This window comes from Syzygium oleosum, unplaced genomic scaffold (assembly GCF_021117445.2).
Source record: "Syzygium oleosum isolate NSW1041296 unplaced genomic scaffold, Sole_v2.1 Sole_v2.42, whole genome shotgun sequence".
Taxonomy (NCBI): domain Eukaryota; kingdom Viridiplantae; phylum Streptophyta; class Magnoliopsida; order Myrtales; family Myrtaceae; genus Syzygium; species Syzygium oleosum.
Genome location: NW_026607526.1, coordinates 152,549 through 168,425, shown reverse-complemented (window position 1 = coordinate 168,425; position 15,877 = coordinate 152,549). Strand labels below are relative to the sequence as shown.

Genomic DNA, 15,877 nt, shown 5'->3' with positions numbered 1-15,877 from the left:
GGCGAGGCCGGCCTCGCTGGGCCGGTGCGAGGCGAGGTCGAGCCTCGCCGGATCCGGCGAGGGCTCGGCCCGCCGGCGTCGGGCAAGGTCGCCCTCGCCGGCGTGGGGCGAGGCCGGCCTCGCCCGGCCCAGGGCGGCGGCCCTCGCCCAACGCCGGCGAGGGCGGCCTCGCCTGAGGCCGGCGACCTCCGCCGGCCCCGGCTATGGCCGGCGGAGGAAGAGAAGAAAAAAAAAAGAAAAGGAAAAGGAAAAGAAAAAAAACAGAAAAAAGTAATAAAAAATGAAAAAAATTACTGTTCCGGTGCCGGAACAGTAACTTTCTCGCCGGCCGAAGGGTATTTTGGCCTGCCGGGGACCCAGGTCCTTATTTGAGACTTTTTGGGCACTTCGGGTCCTTATTTGAGACTGATTGTGCACTTCAGGTCCTTATTTGACACAATGTTCACTTTGGGTCCTTATTTGAGAATTTGACCCCACTTGGGGTCCTTAATTGGAATTTTCCCTATAAATTTGCTCGGTCCCTTTAATCATTATCATTCATCATATCAGCTAATGAGAAGTACAGAAGACTTTGCTATTCTTTTCAAAACATAGCAAACAAATTCATTCTCCATTTCACATGATCTCCACTGAATCAGGAAGAAGGCACATTGTTCAGTTGAGCGAGAGGTTTATCCTAATCTGAAACCCTTTTCAAATTAAAGATGATACTGAATATTTTAAAATAATTTGGAATCTCATTAATTTAAAAGTTCATGAGCAACAATGCTCCTTAGGCAAAGTGTAGGACCTGCACGATAAATTGAAAGGACATGCATATTATTACATGTTAGAAACTGCACAAAGGAGAAGTGTCCAGAGATTCTTCTTGTGAGGGTTTGCTTGTCGTAATTCCACCCTGTAGTGATTTAGTCAGTTAGACAATTTTCATTGTTGACACCTATTTTTAAATTGCCCAAAATTAATTATGTAAAAATTCGGAATTAAATTTTTTAGTTCCTAAAACAAAAAAAAACAAATAAAATATATAAATATTTTATCTAATTGCATTGCATATAGACATTAGGCACATTTGCATTAATAAGGCATATTAGAGCAATCTTTTAATTAATTTTTCAAAAATTATTATTAAAAAAATTTAAAAAAATCAGGTCGGGCCGGGCCAAGGCCGGCCCGACCCAACCTTCTTCTCTTCCTCCCTTCCGCGAGGAATTGGGCCCGGCCTGGCCCGGCCCAGCCCAGCCCGGCCCAGCTTTCCCTTTCTCCCACGCGGGAGTCGGCCCGGCTGTCCCCCCTTCTCCTCTTTCTCTCCTCTGCTCTGCCCTGCAACGACCGGCGCCTGGGAAGTGCCGATAGTCCGCTTGAAAATTTGAGGGCCATTAAAGCCACGACTTCTAGGGCGGGGCAGGTGACCGGTGTCGCCTATAAAGGCCGGAGAAGAGAGAGGAGAGGGGAGGTCGGATTTTTGGTTCAAAACAGAGCATAGAGAGAGAACCGAGAGTAAAAAAGGCGAGTTGAGTGATTTGCAGGGGCTGAAGAGGAAGCAGCCCGTATCGCCGGTGCCCGTAGACCAGCCGGCGACTCCCCGAAGCACCCCTGACCGGTAAGTTTCCCCCGGTCCTGAGCTCCCCTGCCTACCCCCTGTTTTTTGTGTGCGCTTTGGCCGGGACTCGTGCCGACCGTTAGGCGCGAATCCGGGCCCATACCGATCCTCCTCCCGATCCATAGTCGCCTTCGGGAGGGAGCCGTGGAGGTCGGAGCAGGTCGGAACCTCGAAACAGGTCGAAATCTCATGTTTTTATCTGTGCACGCCATGTGTTCGACGAAATGCTCCAGTGAAGCTGCCTTGTTTGGGTCCTCGGCCGGCGACTTGTGAAATCGATGTCAAGCCCGAGAAGCAGGATGTCATCGCAGTCATCAAGTCAACAAGCTTCCCCGGCATCTGAAAGAAGAGACCGAGAGAGAAGGCTCCGTGAAGCATCGCTCGACGGGTGTGTCGAGTCGTTGGCTCATTTGCTGCAGGAAGACCGACTCATCCTGGCTCGGACTTCGGTCACTTGCTTCGATGAGACACCATTGCATGTGGCCTGCATGCTCGGTCATGTACACTTTGCCAAGGCTCTTTTGGCTCATAAACAGGACTTGACTATGGCGCTGGACTCGGAGGTAAATTAAACCAAGACCTTGTTGTGTTTGTTTGATATCCTTTTCTCGGATCAAATTGAACCCAGTTATCCTCTCAAACCAGATAATCAACGGAATCACAACTGTTTTGGTTCGGGTTTTACAACTTTTAGGCTTTTAGCCATGTTTAACGTAAACTGTCAACTATACTTCGATTCGATGGCTTATCGCTACAGAGATCAGACAAATAATTTCTTGCTTGTCGAATAAGATTGAGTACCTGTAACGTAGTATTTTGTTTTCCAGTTTTCATGATCTGTGGGAAATCAATCCAAACATAAATCGCAAGGAATTAAGAATATTCAGACAGAAATCGAACCATAGATTTCCTGGTTAATTCAGCCTGAATAATCTTAAGGACACTCAGGGTATATGCGATTCGAAAGTGCGATATTTATAAATCATTTGAACATGAAAATTCTCCATTCAAAGTGTCCTTCAATAAGAATGCTCCATAGCTAAACATTTTACTTTTGCAGGGACGTACGCCTCTTCACTTGGCATCCGCGAATGGGTACGTGGAAATAGCGAGGGAACTGTCACAGTCAAACCCCGACGCATGCCTTGTCCATGATGAAGATGGGAGGACCCCACTTCATCTAGCCGTGATGAAGGGCCGAAGTGACGTCGTGAGAGAGCTGCTCAAGGCAAGACCGGATGCAGCAACACGCAGGCTGAGCCACGGCCAAACCGTTCTCCATCTGGGAGTGAGCCATAATCGTCTGGAGACTCTGAAAATTCTGGTGGAGGTGGTGAGAGATGGTGATCTGGTGAATGCTCAAGATGACGAGGGTAATACAATTTTGCATTTGGCCGCGGCAAACAAGCAAATAGAGGTAACTTTTTTTGGCTTCGACTTGTTCACAAAGTGACGCGGTGTGAAGATAACTTCGGCTCATTTTCATTTTTCTGTGGATTCAAGCTTTGTGCATTCTAACTTCAGTGGATATACCGATTGAAGAGACTCATAAGAAATATCTGTCTCTTATTTCTTTTATAATTGATAAGAAAGCTCATCTTTTTGGCAGACCATGAAATATCTTCTTCAAAGAAGTGAAGTGGAAGTGAACACACCGAATAGAAATGGCTTGGCTGCTCTGGATATAGTGGAAAATTTTCCAATGGATTTCAAAGTCATTGAACTGAGAGAATTGTTAGTACATGCTGGAGCTCTGAGAGCCAAAAGATTCCCTGCATCCACAACTCCCCAAGGAGATGTTGATAACACAAATGAGAACAACTCAACTATTGTAGTTGACCTCGAATCTGCACCACCTCCATCCTCCAATACTAATCCGGTGACGGCGGTGCCGCCACTGTCTTTCTCGGGTGAAATCAGGAAGAAGAAGGAGAAAGACAACCATGAGGAATGGATCAAGAAGAAGCGCAATTCTCTGATGGTAACGCTTTAGATAGATGCCTTTTGGGCAGCATTTGCTGATGATTGTTGGAATTTTCGCAAAGATTTTAACTAAAATTTGTCAAGATGCAAGTGTGAACTATATGATTGATTGAAGTCTTAGATCACATCAGTCACGTTATTACGGTTAACATGTTGGCTCACAACTGATTGAAGCTGTGAGTGGAATTAGAGTCTACACATATACTAGGGTGAAAGCATGCATGGTCATGCATAGAAAGAAAATAAACAATTTTGTATAATAGGTGGAATAAGATAGAGAAAGTATAGGTAAATTAAGAAATCTAATAATGAGAAGAGATACAGTATGTGGATGGTTATTTAAGAATAAATTGTAATTATAGAAAATCTAGAAGAGAAATATTTTTAAATGATCTTAATCTTTTGTCTTCCCCAAATATCATCAATTACTTATTTTACATATATTGTATCTCTAGACAAATACGTAAATCGGTAACTCCGTTTTATATTTCAAAGGTTTCATTATTAAAAATTGTATTTTTTTTCTAAACCACCTTCTTAAAAACATTTCAAATTCTAAAATATCTTTCTATTTATGTGTGTGTATGTAAAATTTTCTCCTTTCTTGTCTAACTAAAAAATAATTTATTTCCAATTAAAATATATAATGAGGTGGTTTTTCTGTCTCGCGTGTGCACATTTGCTAGCGTATATATAGATAGATATATATTAAAGAACAATTATTTCAGAAGAGAGATCCCCACGATTTTCTTGCATATAAATAAACATATGAAAAGCCATCAATTGAATTGTGTATTTGTTGGAATGACTAATTTTGGCTCAATGATCTTCATATTTAAGAGAAGCACTACTTCTTAAACAAATTAAGGGGAGACGTGTTGCTCTTATTTTTTCACGGAAAAAGTTTAAGAGACGTGTTGCTCTTAAAGCACCAATTTTATCGTGAAAACTTATCATCAAGTTTTGGAAATCCGTTGGGATTTGTGGTTCTCCTTGCAGACTCTTCAGCAAAGTGAAAATCTTCAAAGTTTTCTTATTCTCCATACAAGATTATAACATTGCCAAAGTATTTGTTACTTCACAATCTAAACTTTTGTTTCGTATCACGACAGATAGCTGCGACGGTGATTGCGACCGTAGCTTACCAAGCAAGCCTTAGCCCTCCCGGCGGTCTGTGGAACGAAGATGTCCCTTACAAGGACAAAGAGGACCCCGTCGCATACTTGGCAGGAACGTCGATATTGGCCGCAAACTATCCAGAGGGTTACGAAAAGTTCTGGATATACAACACGGTCTCCCTTCTTGCATCTCTTAGCACAATCTTCTTTCTCATAAGTGGCTTGCCCATAACGAAGAGGATCTTGATGTGGATTCTGATGGCCACAATGTGTGTGACCATCACATTCATGGCACTCACTTACCTTGAGTCCTTGAAGGCCATCTTGTATCTGCAGAACCGGGATCCTAAAGAGATGAGACCAATCACAACAGTGGTTGGCAACACCATGTATGTTTGGCTCTGTGTTTTATTGAGTGCTTTTCTATTTCACACCGTTCAGTTCCTCAGGATTGTCCTCCGGATTGTGAAAAATCCGCAAGAGCTCAAAGAAAAGAAACCAGGGTTTCTGAGTTGGTGCAGATCTACGAGTTATTTCAAGAACTAGTGTATTTATATTTTTTGTGGTTTCTGAGTTGGTGGGATAGAGGATTATTACATAATTTCGATGCCTGTGTTCTTTCAAACTTAATCCCTACGTTACAATGTCATTTGAGTACCACTAGCTATGTGAACCATTTAATGAGACTACCAAACTTTCCTGGATTGGGTGGTGCCTCCAGGAGCTTATATGCATAGTAGACTGCATTTATCAATCATATGAACAGTAATGACTTCAAGTTCTAAATTTCTTTCCGATGAGTTTTTCATCGAAGAATTTTGATTATCGGTCAGTGAAGGCTTCAATCACTGTCCTGATTGAAGGATTGATAACTGGAAAATAAACATTTGATAATGGTGTTCTTTCACTCTTTGTTTGATGAGGTAGAAGGAATTTTGCATACCACTAGACTTATGGCCCGTGCTTTGCATGGGAGAAAAACAAAATTTTCGATTGTAATACATACAAATTTAATATCATATGACGTAAAAAAAATATAAAAAAGATATTTAATATCATATATGACGTAGAGAAAGTAAATAGAAATTATTTTGGAGATGATAAATTAGGGGAGTTTGTGTGAAATATGTTGTCCGTACGATCACTTCATGAAGGTAATGAGATGAAATTAATGCATGTTAATGCACAAAGTATGTTTGTCATTAGTCTTTTGGATCAGATAATACTATCATTACATTTACTTTGTAGATTGTATTATTGGTTTTTATTTAATATCTCGATATAAAATTCTAATAGTCTCAAAAGTTGTAACTCCTTCTAGATAACGATAATCAAAGCATGAGGAGCGTGCCTAAAATCTCGAGGATGCATGTTAGTAACTGTAATTAGGGAGATCAATTTATTCAAAGTTTACAACTGTTTGTCTGTGAATAGATACACTGTGTATGTTTTGGAACCTCTCTTTACAATTAATGATAAGAAGGTAGTTCTGTTCAGATTTACCTTTTCACTTTACCTTTTGCAAAATTACCATTCCCGCAGTTTAAATACTAGTATTACAACTTTTAATTCCTTTAATTGCAAGCCATCTACATACGTGTCCAAGATTGACAAAGAACCCCTTTTAACCCAAAAAAAATGTCCAAGTTAATCTTTTGAAAGACTTTTCACTTTTTAGGTGAAGCACAATGGTTTGATTCAATAGGAAGCACGTTCAACACACAACACCTCATTGGATTTTTCTCTGGAGTTTTTCAAGGCAGAAGGAAAGGGAAGCAGTTCATAAAGAATATAACAGGAGCAAAGAAAAATGTGAAACCCATCCAACCTGCACGATTGAACATTCAGACCTAGTTGCTCCATTGAAACCTCTTAAGTGCACGATCATAGTGGCGCTCTCAAAAACTACAACCAGTTCTTCACAAGTTGTTCTCTTTAATAAGAACCGCAGTTGCATATTCCCTGCACCAAACAAGTTGGGACATCGTTAGATATCTTCAATTGGGCATTAAGGGCGTTTTAAAACGCATAGATTCAGCAAAAACCCACCCGGATGCTCTGGCGGCAAATGCGGATGGTCACGAGAATCTTCCAAATTGGGTGTTTCGGCTATCAGCTACATGTGATGAAGGCATTATACAGTGTTGAATTTATGTCTCGAGTTTGAATCGTTTACGGAATGTGACTCGCTTGGATAAATTTCATATTTATCGTGAAGATATATATTTTCTTTTGGAGAAAATATTCAAAATTGCCTATTAAAGAATTCCTTCTGATGGCACGTAAAGCGAAGGACGTCTTCAACAGAGAAGGAAAACTGGTGGGCCTTGGTCAAAGTTATTCTTTGTTGACTCTTGGAATTAAATAATAAAATAAAAGAGAAAGAAGGGGCACACGTATAAAAGGCATGTTATCTTCTGCGAGGGTTTCAAGCTGCACATGCACAGAGCCGCACTAGCCGCGAGCGCCCACGAAGTTCTCAGAGAAGAAGCGCCGCACGAGAACAAAAGAAAAGAACGTACGGTCGTTCTTGGTTTTCGATCATACGAGAGTGTTTCGCTTTGGGCTTCAACACGCGGTGATTTGTGCAGTGAGTTTATTTTGTCCAATTAAGTTGTTTATTCGTAAACACTTTGGGTTTGGGCTTAAATTTAGGTGTGGGAAACACTCGAGCGTTTGAGCGATTTGTAACTCTGATTCTCCGATTATAGTGGATTATTTGTTGCTGGCTCTCCCCGTGGATGTAGGTACCGATATTCGGACCGAACCACGTAAATCTCTGGTGTCCTTTATCGTTTCTCGTTTATTTCTCTGGTATTTTCGCATTGACTTAATTTGCAAGATCCTGTCGTTTCCGCGTTATATTTCCAACAATTGGTATCAGAGCTTGAGGGTTGGATTTTCTGGATTGTGATTTGGGGCTTCTGCTTGTCTGATTATTATTTGGAAATTCTGCTATTGCAATTATGTCTGGAGCGAAAGTTGAGATTGAGAAGTTTAACGGGAGGAACAACTTTGGGTTATGGAGCGTCAAGATGCGTGCGCTATTGACAACCCAAGGTTTGGCCAAAGCATTAGATGGCGAAGATGGATTACCCATTATAATGAAAGCAGCTGATAAAGCAGACCTAATGGAGAGAGCAAAGAGTATAATCCTGCTGAATTTATCGGATGAAGTGTTAATAGAGGTGGTTGAGGAGAAGGATGCCGCAGCATTGTGGGCAAAATTACAGGCACTCTATGTAACGAAGGGTTTGAACAATCGCTTGTACATGTTGAAGAGGATGTTTCAATTTCGATATACTGAAGGTACGTCGATCAGATCCCACCTAGATGAATTTAATAAACTCATGATGGATTTGAAGAACGTCGGTAAGATACTTGATGATGAGGAACAGGGCATGATGTTATTGGCTTCTTTACCTGAATCATGGGAGCACTTTACTGATTCACTACTCCAAGGGCGTACTACGATTACCTCGGAAGAGGTAAAGTCAGCATTGTTCTCTAAAGAGTGGCAGAGGAAGTTGCGAGATGACAGTCTAGCGTAGGATGTAGCGCGAGGACTAGTGATTCGAGGTAGAGAACAACATCGAGGGTCCAGTAGCAACAGAGGTAAAAGCAGATCAAAGTCACGCAATAGAAAGTCTAAAGGACGCGTGAAGTGCTTTAAATGTCACGTGGAGGGGCACATCAGGAGAGATTGTCCGAAGCGAAGAAATAGAGGTGACAAGCAGAATGCCACAAGCAGTGTGGCAAACGTTGCTGAGGAGAGCACTAGTGATGCAGAGGCCGTCTTGTGTGTGACTACTGGTTCGTTAGGAGACGAATGGGTGCTAGATTCGGGGTGTTCTTATCATATGACGCCTCATAAGAACTGGTTTACTACTTACCAGACTGCAGATGGTGGTAGAGTTCTGATGGGGAATAATGCAACCTGCAATGTTGTGGGGATAGGAACAGTTCGGATTCAAATGCACGATGGGGTGGTGCGCACACTGACAGACGTGAGACATGTACCAGAGCTCAAGAAGAACCTTCTTTCTTTGGGGACACTCGATGATATCGGGTGTAAGTACACCGCTGAAGGTGGAGTGCTGAAGGTCTCTCGAGGTGCCATGACAGTGATGAAGGGGAAGAAAGTGAGTTCTCTCTATCATCTACTGGGAGAGACCGTGACAGGAGCTGCTGCAGTTTCATCAGGTGAGTCAGATTCTGACTTGACTCAGTTATGGCATATGCGTTTGGGGCACATGAGTGAGGCAGGTATGATGATGCTGAGTGATAGGGGGTTGTTGAAGGGTCAGAAGACAGGGAAGCTGGACTTATGTGAGCACTGCATCTTTGGGAAGCAGCGTCGGATTAAGTTTACAACAGCTGTTCATTCGACCAAGCGACCGGTTGAGTACATTCATTCAGACGTCTGGGGCCCGTCTCCGGTTCCTTCGAAAGGAGGTGCCCGATATATGCTAACATTTATCGACGACTACTCCAGAAAGGTATGGGTTTACTTTCTGAAGCACAAATCTGATGTGTTTGATCGGTTCAAGAAATTTAAGGCATTGATTGAGAAGCAGTCAGATAAACAGATCAAGTGCCTGAGAACCGATAACGGCATGGAGTTCTGTGGTAAAGATTTTACCGAGTTCTGCGAGAAAGAAGGGATTGTGAGACACCGCACAGTGCCCGGGACACCACAGCAGAATGGCGTTGCAGAACGGAAGAATAGAACTTTACTGGAGCGAGCTCGGAGCATGCTTTCACATGCAGGAATAGGCAAGGAATTTTGGGCCGAAGCAGTGAACATGGCATGTTACTTGGTTAATCGATCTCCATCATCTGCTATAGAGTGGAAGACTCCTGAGGAAGTATGGTCGGGGAAACCATTGATTACTCCGGATTACGAGTATTCGGATGTCCCGCGTATGCTCATGCGAGTGATGGTAAGCTTGAGCCGAGGCGAAGAAGTGCATATTTCCGGGTTATGCACATGGGGTGAAAGGCTACGGCCGTGGTGCACCGATCCCGCATCACCCGGTTTTCTAATCAGCAGAGACGTGATCTTCGACGAGACTGCAATGCTTCAAAGGAGGGGTCTTGAGACAACCAGTAGAGCAGACAGATCGTGGTGTCAGTAGTGAGGTGGAGATTCATGTGGAGACTCTGGAGACCTCGAAGGTAACGAAAGGCGAGATTGCGAGATGAGGCCGCAGCCTGAAGTTGGTGATAATGAATAATCGAGCAGAGCCGCAAAGACACTATAGCCGCGGGTAGACAGAGAAGGCAAATTAAACCACCGGTACGTTATGGTTATACAGATATTGCTTATGCATTGACTGTAGGTGACGAGGTGGAGACAGATGAGCCTTCGTCTTACTCTGAGGCGATGGCGAGTTCTGAGTCGTCGCAATGGATAGGGGCTATGAGTGAAGAGATGGAATCACTTTATCAGAATCAGACATGGGAGTTGGTCAAAGTACCTAAGAGCCAGAAGATTGTCGGTAGCAAGTGGGTCTTTAAACGGAAGGACGGCATTCCCGGTGTCGAGGCAGCGAGATATAAGGCGAGACTTGTGGCGAAGGGGTATACACAGCGGGAGGGCATTGACTACAACGAGGTGTTCTCTCCTGTGGTAAGACATACTTCTATTCGTGTTTTACTTGCCTTAGTTGCTGCACAGGATCTCGAGCTGGAGCAGTTAGATGTGAAAACAGCGTTTCTTCACGGTGAGTTGGAGGAACGGATTTATATGAGGCAGCCAGAGGGATTTGCTATTCCAGGTAAGGAAGATCATGTTTGTTTATTGAAGAAATCTTTATATGGGCTGAAACAGTCTCCTAGGCAGTGGTATAAGCGTTTTGATTCTTTTATGGCTAGTCAGAACTATTCCAAAAGCCAGATGGATAGTTGTGTTTACTATAGGAGATTGGAGGATGGGTCTTTGATATATCTATTACTATATGTTGATGATATGTTGATAGCAGCTAAGAATATGTCTGATATTGTTATGCTGAAGAGGCAATTGAGTGCTGAATTTGAGATGAAAGATTTAGGTGCTGCAAAGAAAATATTGGGTATGGAGATTTTGCGTGACAGGACTATAGGAATTTTACGTCTTTCTCAGAAGAAATATATTGAGAAGATTGTTGCACGATTTAATATACAGTCAGCGAAATCTGTAAGTACACCTTTGGCGATGCACTTTAAACTTTCAGATAAGTTATCACCGCAGACTGAGGAGTAGGAGGAGCATATGTCCCGTGTTCCTTATTCTAGTACAGTGGGTAGTATTATGTATGCTATGGTATGCACTAGGCCTGATATTTCACAAGCAAGTGAGCGTTGTTAGTCGTTATATGAATCGTCCTGGTAAAGCTCATTGGGAAGGCATGTGAAGTGGATCCTCGAGATATTTAAAGGGGACAACAGACGTTGGAATTGTGTACCGAAGGGACAATAATGGCAGTGAGGCCACTGGTTATGTGGATTCGGATCACGCAGGTGACTTGGATGAACGCAGGTCTTTAGCAGGGTACGTATTTACGCTAGCAGGTGGTGCAGTTAGTTGGAAGGCATCCTTACAGGATCACGTTGCCTTGTCTTCGACTGAGGCAGAGTACATGGCACTGACCTTTATAGCGAAAGAGGCGATATGGCTAAAAGGTTTACTCTCGGACTTTGGGTTAGATCAGAATAGTGTTGATTTATACTGTGATAACCAAGGTGCGATATATCTGGCATATAATCCGGTTTATCATGAGCGAACGAAGCATATCGACATCAGGTACCACTTCATCCGAGATGTCTTAGCGAAGGGTGTAGTTGTTGTTAAAAAGATTGCGACATCAGAAAACCCAGCGGATATGATGACCAAGTCTGTTCCTTTGGCGAAGCTCAAGCTCTGCTTGAGCACAATTGGCGTCTGTGGAGAGTGAGCGCCCGTCGGGGCGTTGGGAGAGCTAGCATGGATGATGAGTACTATAACTTGGCTACAAACGTCGAGCCAAGGTGGAGAATTGTTGAATTTATGTCTCGAGTTTGAATCGTTTACGGAATGTGACTCGCTTGGATAAATTTCATATTTATCGTGAAGATATATATTTTCTTTTGGAGAAAATATTCAAAATTGCCTATTAAAGAATTCCTTCTGATGGCACGTAAAGCGAAGGACGTCTTCAACAGAGAAGGAAAACTGGTGGGCCTTGGTCAAAGTTATTCTTTGTTGACTCTTGGAATTAAATAATAAAATAAAAGAGAAAGAAGGGGCACACGTATAAAAGGCATGTTATCTTCTGCGAGGGTTTCAAGCCGCACATGCACAGAGCCGCACTAGCCGCGAGCGCCCACGAAGTTCTCAGAGAAGAAGCGCCGCACGAGAACAAAAGAAAAGAACGTACGGTCGTTCTTGGTTTTCGATCATACGAGAGTGTTTCGCTTTGGGCTTCAACACGCGGTGATTTGTGCAGTGAGTTTATTTTGTCCAATTAAGTTGTTTATTCGTAAACACTTTGGGTTTGGGCTTAAATTTAGGTGTGGGAAACACTCGAGCGTTTGAGCGATTTGTAACTCCGATTCTCCGATTATAGTGGATTATTTGTTGCTGGCTCTCCCCGTGGATGTAGGTACCGATATTCGGACCGAACCACGTAAATCTCTGGTGTCCTTTATCGTTCCTCGTTTATTTCTCTGGTATTTTCGCATTGACTTAATTTGCAAGATCCTGTCGTTTTCGCGTTATATTTCCAACATACAGCAATAATCGGGAAAAGGGAAAAGAAAAACTAGGACGGCGAGATTGTAGGTGTCTTCAGAAAAATTTCCAAGTCTTAACTTCCCGTATTTCCTTATGATCACACATTAAGGGTCTGAGTTGGCTCAGATGACTTTTCAGTTTATCCTCATCTCAAAGAATTCCACAGCCACAAGCTCACACCTGTAGCTACACCAGGCACCCACTCTTGTCAAGAAATGCTTCATGTTAGCCTGCGAACTCACATTCTTTTTGACAGAAAACGCAACGTGCGAAACCAGACGCTCTGAGATGAACGATCCAAAAGATGATCTGTTTAATACCTCGTATATGGTGAACAAGTTTGGACCGGAAGTAGGAAAGCCATCGAAAACAAAAGTGAGAAACAACAGATGCAAATACGTGAATTGGTGTTGGGAAAAGACTGACAAAACTGTCTTGCTTATGGAAAAATAGAGTCCTTTCTTTCATTGCATCGAGTCATTTCCACTAAAACATCACGTTAATGGAAACTGATCGGTCCAGTTATATTTATAGGGACAATGCATAATACATATCCCTCCTTGAATCTCATAGCTTGCATTATCCTTCTTTTTCTCTATCTTATCTTTCCATGAGAAGGCTACAGTACGCTAGATTACTCTTATGGAGCCTAATTTTATTGTGTGATTTTTTCTCGAAGAATTTTCTATCCCCAGCACATGGACCTGGGACCCAGTGATCGGACCTAGGTCCCTGGACCGGACTGAAGGCCCTAGCTTTTGCACATAAAACCACAACAGCCGGGCGCTGTCCGGTTTTCAAACCCCAAAGCTCAAACGTCGGGTTTCGTACCTAGAACCCGGCAACCAAGTTGTTTTAAAGAAAAATGATACGCAATCTTTGAGAGTAATAAAACTAAGATTTTCATTATTTATCATTAAAAGAAGAACTAAGATCTTCATTATGCCCACTTGTAATGTCTAATCTAATCTAATCTTAATGCTAGTAAAGTATTCTGGTGCTCAGGCCTTACGGAGCGGACATGTGGCTCTGGCTCATTAGGTGGTGGCCACCTCACTTCCCTTTGCTGTTACTTTTTTATATTATTTCCTTTTTCATTTGGAAGAAAACCAACCGTCAATCATGTATTGGATGATACATCTTCTTTGCCTTCAAACTCCAAAATTTAGCGAAATCTGCAATAACGGATTGTCGGTGAATTTCGTCGACCTCACCATTAACTTCTATCAAATTTGTTGTCATAAACTTTACTGATGAATTCAAATAATTAACAAAATAATTTACTAGTGTGTTGTCGATTCTCTTCAACATTACCGTCTCGTTCCTTGATGACTTCTTTGACCAAATTTGATTGTTGTTGATCGAGCTTACTACTCGTCGATAATAAAAGCCGGTTATTTTTTTGGTGTCAAGTATCAAGTCTCTCGCAGATGGATGGAATGGTAATTGCCACGTAGCCGGAAAAATGTTCTTCACAAATTTTGATAAATTGATGACATTCTTGGTCATGGTTTTGTTGCTTTTGCTCAGGTTTGTATCATGTTTTGGTTCAATAAGTAAATACCTTGTGCTGAAGCTATTGGATTTTGCAATTGAAATATAATGCGAGAAGAAGAAATAGCCAGAGAAATCGATGATGAACAATAAAGTTACAGTTACACGACACGCGTTTCCCACGATACAAAGCAAAAATGCTCGCAGGCACTTAATATGAGTTTACAGACTCGAAACTCATATAGAAATGCCCGAAAACGACCACTCCCTACCTTCCTTCTCTTCTTCTTCTGTCATTTAAAGTTCTGACCCCTCCTTTATTGACCAAGACTTAAAGTCTTCCACTCTTTTCTGCCCCTCTGTTTTTCTTTTTTCTTTTGCCCTTTTCCCTCTTGGAGGTAAATTTTTATAGATCAACTAGACTGTCGGGAACAGCAAAAGGCAATCTATCCTGGGTAAACGTGAAGCAATTACAAAACCAGAGGTTGAGGAAACAGAGAATCTGCATTTTTTTCATGTCTCCAACGATGAAGGATGAAGGGGCCGACTCAGGAACAGCAAGTAGTAGAAGAAGTGATTGTCCAAAAGGCGCGAACTACGATGTGTTCTTGAGTTTTCGAGGTCCCGACACCCGCGATGGATTTGCGGATTGCCTCTACGAGTTCATGACCCGCGAAGGGATCCGCGTTTTTAGGGACGATGAAGAAATACGGCACGGCGAGGAGATCGGTGGGCAGATTCTGCAAGCGATACAGGACACCAAAATCTACATACCCATCTTCTCCATCGGATATGCTTCGAGTAGATGGTGCCTCCGCGAGCTCGCGGGCATGGTGGAGCGTGCTTATCCAGATTCTTCGGGAGGACCAACAGGGCATGAGATCCTTCCTATATTTTACGATGCAGAACCCTCGGATCTTAAGCTCGAAACGAAACTGTACAGAGACGCTTTAAGGAAGCATGAGAGGGAGCGAGGCCGTCACGTGGTGAACCCTTGGAAGGAGGCTTTAAGAAAGGTTGCTGAAATCAAGGGATGGCAGGTTAAAGGTCAACGGTAATGTTGATCTAGTTTACTTATTTTACCAGTCTATGCTCTGTTTAGGCACAGTATGTTTTTTTTTAATGCGTTAACATTGCAGATATGCCAGTTTAATTCATGCTTCTAATGGATGTTTTATGTCTATAACGAATGTTATCATCTATCATCTAAAGCGATAAATTCACGAATATGGCAGCCATGGCAAAGTCCTTAAAGATATCATTCAAGAGGTTTCTCGTAGGATGACGACAAGAGAGAGAATTGTGCCTGATGATTTGGTTGGAATCACTGACAGGGTAGAAGCCATTAAGAAGCCGTTAGATTTAACTTGTGCTGATATCCGATTCGTTGTAATCTACGGCATGGGTGGCATCGGAAAGACCACTCTTGCCAAGGTAGTCTTCAATCAATTCTCTCCTCTATTTCAAGGTTGGAGCTTTCTTCCTGATATCCGAGAATCGTCATCTCGATGCGATGGCATTGTAAAATTGCAAAAGAAACTACTGTTGGACCTTTTCATCGTCACATTTCCAGAGACCTTTGACGTGGACGAAGGAGTAAATATGATGAAACATAGACTGCCTAACAAAAGAGTCATGATCGTTCTCGATGATGTGGATGATCGAGATCAACTCATGCAACTAGCAGCAAAACCTGATTGGTTTTGTCCGGGAAGTAGGATCATTATCACGGCTAGAGACGCTAGTGTGTTACCTACAGCTAAGGTGGAAGGTCTAGAAGAAAATGTCTTAACGCAGTCTATAAAGATTTATACTTATGGAATGGAGGAGTTACACTCTGATCATGCTCTACAACTTTTTAGCAAGTGAGCCTTTAGCACAGATTCACCGCCGCATGATTATGATGATCTTTCAAGAGAAGTTGTA

General features: G+C 42.5%; 2 protein-coding genes across 2 annotated transcripts; both read left to right on the top strand.

The window, feature by feature from the left end:
* The first annotated feature begins 1,380 nt into the window (after window positions 1–1,380).
* LOC115666618 (ankyrin repeat-containing protein ITN1-like) lies at window positions 1,381–5,408 on the top strand. Its single transcript, XM_056306178.1, has 5 exons — window positions 1,381–1,603; window positions 1,837–2,166; window positions 2,664–3,020; window positions 3,213–3,584; window positions 4,699–5,408. The coding sequence occupies exons 2-5, from the start codon at window positions 1,882–1,884 to the stop codon at window positions 5,248–5,250; spliced, it is 1,566 nt and encodes a 521-aa protein (XP_056162153.1). The 5' UTR covers window positions 1,381–1,603; window positions 1,837–1,881; the 3' UTR covers window positions 5,251–5,408.
* A 9,070-nt stretch (window positions 5,409–14,478) lies between these two features.
* On the top strand, window positions 14,479–15,820 carry LOC130136107 (disease resistance protein L6-like). Its single transcript, XM_056306189.1, has 2 exons — window positions 14,479–15,005; window positions 15,187–15,820. The coding sequence occupies exons 1-2, from the start codon at window positions 14,479–14,481 to the stop codon at window positions 15,818–15,820; spliced, it is 1,161 nt and encodes a 386-aa protein (XP_056162164.1).
* The last annotated feature ends 57 nt before the right edge of the window (window positions 15,821–15,877 follow it).